Below are 7197 nucleotides of genomic sequence, written 5' to 3'. Positions count from 1 at the left end.
TTCCTTAGATCTGTTCTTGTAATGTCACAGATTCGAATGTCGTCTATGTCTTGTACGACACAAAACCCATCAGCCCCAGGAGCAGTCACTGAAGTGCGAAGACCAGTTAGTCCGGAATGCGTGCCGGCATAGATAGTGCCATATGCTTTCATACAGCAACTACAGTAGCCAGATCATGCTCCTCTCATGCTGTTATACATCTGCTCGGGAAGGTGCTTATAAGTGCCATGAATTCCGGTGACTGAGTCACCAGAATATGTACACAGTTCTCCTAGTTTTCTGTAAGGTCTAGCGGCTATTAACGTTTGACCCCGCGTTTGACCACTGGTAGCTGTGCTTAGTCTGGCGGCGCCCGCCCCTTCGCATAGAGTAAGGGTCTGGTATGCTTAGTATCACCGAGTTGTTCTGGAGGAATTTAATTTGAATGTAATGACGTAACGAAAATGGCCTTAACGGAAGTGCCTCACCCATAACTGTGGCAGAGATATTGAACTTTCTTCGCCTTTACACAGGCGAAAGTGGATTGGTCTACTTTTATAAAATACACATGTCTCCCTACCTAGGAAATCAGAGCGTAACATGGGTTTTTCGCGTATCAAACAAGGCGAAAAGCCCTTCCCGATATAACACTTTCTTCTCTTTGTTCTTTATTAGCTAACTCCTTTTGTTTCTTCAGTTCTGTTAGGGCATTTGATTCATTCTTTTGACGTAACATACACAAAAATGCGCTGATTAAACATGGAGCGTTCTGATTGGTTGCACCAGTTTTTGGTAATCCGGTACAACTCCAATATACTAAGCATACCAGACCCTTACTCTATGCGAAGGGGCGGGCGCCGCCAGACTAAGCTGTGCTATAAATTGGATTAAAAAAAAACGAGGATAAAGAATGTAGCTTGGTAATAACTACCTTATTTTTATCTTAGCTCACCTTCAAATAGGTCTTTTAGCGAGTCATTTAGGAGTTTGCCATCACCTGTGCATTGTAGTTAAGCGCCTCAACAACACGGAGTGTCAAAAGCGAAGTACTCCGTTTCATATCCCGGGTAACGACTATATAATCTATGGCCTGGGGGAAAACGATACATTGGTGGATGCACAAATTCATGGCGAACACAATGAGCCAAGATTCAATTCCGTACGCCGTTGTATCAGTAAGTTATGATGGTTTATGTAAGAGCCTGTAGATTCTTTTCTCGATAGCTTCTGTACATATCAAACTATTTGCTCGTCCGGCTGTCTAGTGCTGTATCTCCAACGCTGCTTAACTTAGGAAGCTGAAACTTGGCTAGTCCATTCCTCTGTCCCTGTAGAAAACAAAGAACAAATAAAATGCATTTTGAAAATTGTGCGGATATCGACGGTTTTCTAAAATTAGGTCACACTGTATCATTCAGATGTCACATCTTATACAGAATTCATTTTTGCCTGTTTGCGAAGTAGCTATAGCTTGATAACTTACCAGCTTATACTACACCAGCTCTTGTTATTTAGTATGAAAACATGTGTTATTGCTACATGCATGATTTTGTGTTTATGTTGACATCACATGCATGACCATAACAATAAGACATTAATCCACCAGTACAGCTGTATACCATGTAAGATAAAATTCAAGTCTCAAGCTGAATTAATGCTAAAAATGCAAATTTGTAGTAGTGGATATAATGTATAGGATTTCACCAGGATTTGTGAGAGCAAAGTGTGGTTTAAGTACAGTATAACCGTGGGATGCAGTCACCTTCATGAATTTCCAAACAGCTTTCATTAAGCAATGGTAGAGTATAAGTGACTAACTACGTACATGTAAATATAATTGCCTTGCTACCAGAGCTTGACTGGACATGCAGGTACGTATATATCAAATGCTATAGTTTTAAAGATGTTTCAGACATATGATGAAATCTGATAAAGTATTGCAATTTTAAAATCAAATTGTAGCAGTGAAAAATAACTTTTAGTATTGCATGTTTACATTCACCATTACTGTGAAACTTAGCAGCCAGAGATTACACATAATTAGCTTTTGACATGCTAGGTTAGGATGTAAAGAACACAGAATTGTAATATTTCATTGATCAGTTAATCAACAGTGTAGAATTTCAACTATGACATGTTTGGTACAATTGTATGCATACAATATTGGGTAAGATAGCTGTGCTGAAATCACATGCAAAGAAGAGTTAAACTAGCACAGTGGTCATGGTAATTTTATTACTGTGTAGCGGAACTTTATAGATGACTGTTGTAGCAGTACTATTCTTTCAAATTCGCACATTCAATAAATTAGTCCTGCAAATATAATTTTGACCATGCAGCACTTATTAGTTTTCAGAAGAGCTTAGTTCTTTTCCTTGCTGTTTTTATCTTTCTGTTATGCATGGTATGCTTGTTAAGCAAACAATTTATGAAATGTACTCTACTAGCTTTTCCTATAAGCAAGTAAATGGTTAAATTTCCGAGGGGGTAAACACTCCTAGATCTCGCCCCTAGGCTGGAAATCATACATTTCAGAGCGAGCTAATCTAAAGATTCCATCTGTCAAAATACGTACATGCTTGAGGAGAGTGCATATGCACCCAGCACAGCACAACACAACCTATGGATACTTGTGGTGGTGGTATGGTGGATTATTGCATGCTTTAAGTGATTGTGGTTCAAGTGAATGTAAAATGCAAAGTGGAGATGTGCTTATCTTTGAGCTATAGAACTGCCCGACTGCTCTAATAGAGTAATTGTAAATAAAGCACAAAAACATAGACATGTGTTGATAACTATTTAAATTTAATGACATAATTTATAATTTAATGACATACTTTATAATTTAATGTCACTTGAAATACTCTAGGTTATTCTAAAGTTTCAAATTACTATTTAAAACACCAAAATTGCAAAAAGGCATATTTCCAAGCCTTGGATGGCTTCCCAGCATGCATGCCTGAGGTGGATCCTATCAAAATTTTTAATCTAATGTGGTAAGGAACTCACAGAAAAACTTGGTGCTTTTGTCAGTTGTGTCCACATTTTTTTGCTAAGCCACCTAACTAAACCAGGAGAGAAGTTGTGAGTGGCAGGGTGAACTGAATGACATCAACAATCACCTTGGAAACAGTGATGGCTGTCAATTTGAGGATGTGAAGTGTTCCAATGATGTGGGAAGATGTTACAACGACGATACCTGACCAGTCATGTTGAGACTGAGTGTCCATGTTATAAGGTTGGCTGTCAGTACTGCCACATTACAGGAGGAAATCAGTTTATCCAGGGAGAGCATAAGAAGTAGTGCCCCAAGCTTCCTTTACCTTGTCCTAACAGTTGTACACTTAGTTATCCTTATCAATTTTGCAATTGTAAGGACGTGCACATAACACCCTTATGCCAAAGCAGTGGTTCGATGTATTCCTCATGAAGACATGGCAGAGCACAAGAAAGAGTGTCCTCTTTAGGAAGTTGAGTGCTCACATAAATGTGGGAAGATGTTACAATGACGATATCTGACCAGTCATGTTGAGACTGAGTGTCCATATCGTAAGGTGGACTGTCAGTACTACCACATTACAGGAGAACATCAGTTTATTGAGGGAGAACACAAGGAACAGTGTCCCAAGCTTCCCATATCCTGTCTAAACAAGTGTGGAGTTGGAAGTCTCCCTCGCAAAGAGATGGAAGCACATAGGAAGGTGTGTCCGGTCCAGTGTGAGTATCACAATGTGGGGTGTGAGGAGAGGATGATGCGTAAAGACTTGGAGTTTCACAAGAAAGAGAAAATGGAGAAACATTTATCACTAACTTCATCTCAACTGACTGCAGTAATGATGGCACTACATCCAATTGTTACACATTCAAGCAAAGCATTATTGCAGAGACACACATTCAGTGTCAGTCATTTTAACAGCACAGTGGTCTCTCAATTTAATGACTGGGAAAACAGTGGTGAAATCAGATGATCAGGTGTGCCCAGTAATCTTGTGTATTGCTGATATTCATGAAGAGAAGTCCATATTATGCAGTTACAGTGCATTTTATTCTCATGATAAGGGATACAAGATGTGCCTGCGTGTTTACCCAGCTGGTAATGGTTCTGGTAAAGATACTCACCTGTCAGCATACCTGTACCTCATGAAGGGTCCACATGATGATGAACTAACATGGTCACTGAGGGGAAAGTTTGAAGTAAAACTTTTGAACCAGATTAGTGACTGTGAGCATCATTCATGGACTATGAACTATGATGATAGTACCACAGATGTTCCTGCTGGTAGAATCACTGGTGGTGACATAGGTAGAGGTTGGGGAAGACCGCAGTTCATTTCTAATGAAGACCTCCACAAGGTCACTCTCACATGCCAGTATCTCAAAGATAATTGTATCTTCTTCCAAGTTAGTAAACTGTAGACATTGAAACTATAACAAATAGTGTATAGCTTTATTTGTTATGCTCTTCAAAGTTGTGGTATTGTATTATTCTCTCACATTTCAAGCATGCAGGTACGCTTGAATCATATCATTGTTTTATTAAGTGTATCCATGGTTACTCAAGAGCGGATTTAGAGGGAGTGCTTTGGGTGCTGAAGCACCCCCCTCCAAAATTTTACTATGCAAGCTAAGAAGATTCTAGAAGTTGCAATTGCATCTTATACGGCAATGAAAGGATGGAAAGAGTAAGGGGAATGGCTAATCTTCTCTAAGAATTACTCAAGGGTTCAAAATTATACTTCTGGTGTAAGACTTAGCCTAAAAGCTGCTAAAATCAAAAATACTCTAATAGAACAGTCAAATACTCTAATAGAACATCCACCATGTTTTCAAGAAGTTATCTGTGTGTCTTCATGACCTGTATGTGCACTGCTATCAACATCCTGCTTTTCAATAATCACGATCACTTAAAGGAAATTTATACCATATTATATACTGAATGAATCATTTTAAAACATCAATAATTCTTTCTGAAAACAACTTCAGACTGTCAAACCCTCAAACGTGATTTAATATTATAGTGGGTACTTTCAGTTGTTGCTGCATACTTGCTGCATAGGTTGACATGCATTCTCTTGCAAGTAAACAGTAATTATAGTGAATTTCTTTGCATGTATATTAAAGGTAACAAGGCTGCAGTGTCTGAGAGCTGTTTTATCTGCTTTATCAGTTATAGGCAGCACCCTAAGTTCCATACTGAATCTTCCTATTTTTTAGTATAAATAAAATATAAATAACATACATCTACTGGAGTTTTCATTCACAAACTCCTTGAAGTTGAACTTTATGAGCTCAAAATAATGCAGAATTTATGCTGTCAGTGTACCCAGGAACTAAAGGGGGGTTAGTTGAGGCCAAAAACTAGTTGTATACGTATATGTAAGTGACTTAGGACTCCAGTTGTACAATATGATGATGGGGCCATAGTTGTAAAAAGCCAGATTGAAACAGTCTGGCTATAAAGTTGAAGTTATTTGTGTGTGCATTTTAAATCTCTACACATGACCACATGACCTTATTATCCAATCCTATATATTTAAAATTCTCTTTGGTCCAATATTTTACCTTCCTTACAATCAACTATATACTCTTTATTCTCTTGACAATCCACTATTATACATTGCCTAAAATCCAATATATAACATTTAAAGTGTAGCTTTGTTTTCAACTAAAAGTGCTTACAATTAAACTCATCCATCTTGTACCGACAATCTTTCAGTACAATACGGCAGTATTTGGCTAAAAGTAACTTCCAGATTCAATCTTGTGGTAGCCATTTTGCAAAATTTTCCAAAGGAGAGCCTGCCCTCAGACCCCCTAGCTAGAAAGTTCTACGCATGTGTACTCTACACAATGCATGGTGAGTGTATACTTGCCCTCTCAAACCCTCTCTTCATTGTTACTGTTTTGACATTATAGTTTGAGCCATGAGACTGTAAAGCACACTATATACACTGACTAAAAATGATCTCGTATATTGACGAATTTATCACATAAAGCAATTTTATTAATTCATGAAGTAACATAATCAACTGATCAAACATTTTACAGGTACAGTATTAAATTTAGCAAAAAAAAACATAAAATGCTAAGTTTAGTGTACCACTAAATTTAGCCATGGCCAACTTAAGGTATTTCAAACACAAATGGCAACTTTTTTTAGTGTTGATCATGTATGTGTAGCTGATACCCATATATCTTTCCCCTTCCTGTTTTTTAAGATGTAAAGAATAGAGAATATTTTTAGTTGCTGGCTGTGGCCTATATACTTACATGTGACAGCTAGTAGTACAATTGTTGGGGAATAGATAATAGTGTCGTTCATCATTATTACGCTTAGGTGACTCACAATGCTTTAGAAAGATTGTGAACCACTTAAACAAAGTGACATCAATTTTCTGTCAAAAATATATACCAAATTTAATCTCTCAATATGCTAAATTTACTAAATTTTCATGTGGGGGCATGCCCCCAGACCCCCTAGATAGAGCATGCTCCGCATGCTGAGTGTGCTTTACATACTATAAAGCACACTATACTACAGTAGTTGTATCAACCAGTTGTTGCCTTTCTTAGCCAGCCAGCCACTATAAATGTCTCTGTTAGCACCCCCCCTTCTGAAATCATAGATCCGCCCCTGAGATGGAGTGTTATATTTCATTAAATCTAAACTGGAGGTGCAAGATGACCACTGGAAACTTTTGTGCAACATAAAAATGATGTCCTTTGTGTGTTCCAGTTTTTGTCACGATGCTTTTTGGCTTGAAGTGTGTCTAAACATGATGCAAGTGCTAGTTTCACTGTATGGAATATCATGGCGGTGAATATATTATGCTATTAGCTCTGTTGTTAATTTCTGTGTGATGTAAATTTGAACAGTTTATGAAGTCACCTTGATCCTGTTTCAAAGATATTGAAGATGTTACTGTAGACCTCAACAGCAACTGTTATTGATATCCCAACTGAGCTCACATCTGTTATTGTTCAGGAATGGAGCGACTTCAACTTGAGCAGGGCATCAGAACAAGCTTCCTGTCAGAAGCACATAACCAAACTTTAAGAACTCTGTATGGTTCAATTGTAAATTCATCGTCATACAGCGTAACTACTGTTTTATTTTATTTTGCAGAATTTTTGTATGTGATGTGAATTTAATACTTGCTACGGGTGCTACCATAGCATCAAATGATGCTGTACAAAAGCCGTCATTGTAACATCTAG

General features: G+C 37.8%; 1 protein-coding gene across 1 annotated transcript; it reads left to right on the top strand.

Moving 5' to 3' along the window:
* The first annotated feature begins 3160 nt into the window (after positions 1-3160).
* On the top strand, positions 3161-4395 carry LOC136253504 (TNF receptor-associated factor 4-like). The gene is made up of 3 exons (XM_066046175.1): positions 3161-3279; positions 3503-3833; positions 3901-4395. Exons 1-3 carry the CDS (start codon positions 3161-3163, stop codon positions 4393-4395), a joined length of 945 nt encoding a protein of 314 aa, XP_065902247.1.
* The last annotated feature ends 2802 nt before the right edge of the window (positions 4396-7197 follow it).

This window comes from Dysidea avara, chromosome 4 (genome assembly GCF_963678975.1).
Source record: "Dysidea avara chromosome 4, odDysAvar1.4, whole genome shotgun sequence".
NCBI classification, from domain to species: Eukaryota; Metazoa; Porifera; class Demospongiae; order Dictyoceratida; family Dysideidae; genus Dysidea; species Dysidea avara.
Note: the sequence above shows the minus strand (reverse complement) of the source record. Positions and strands in the feature narration are given on the sequence as shown.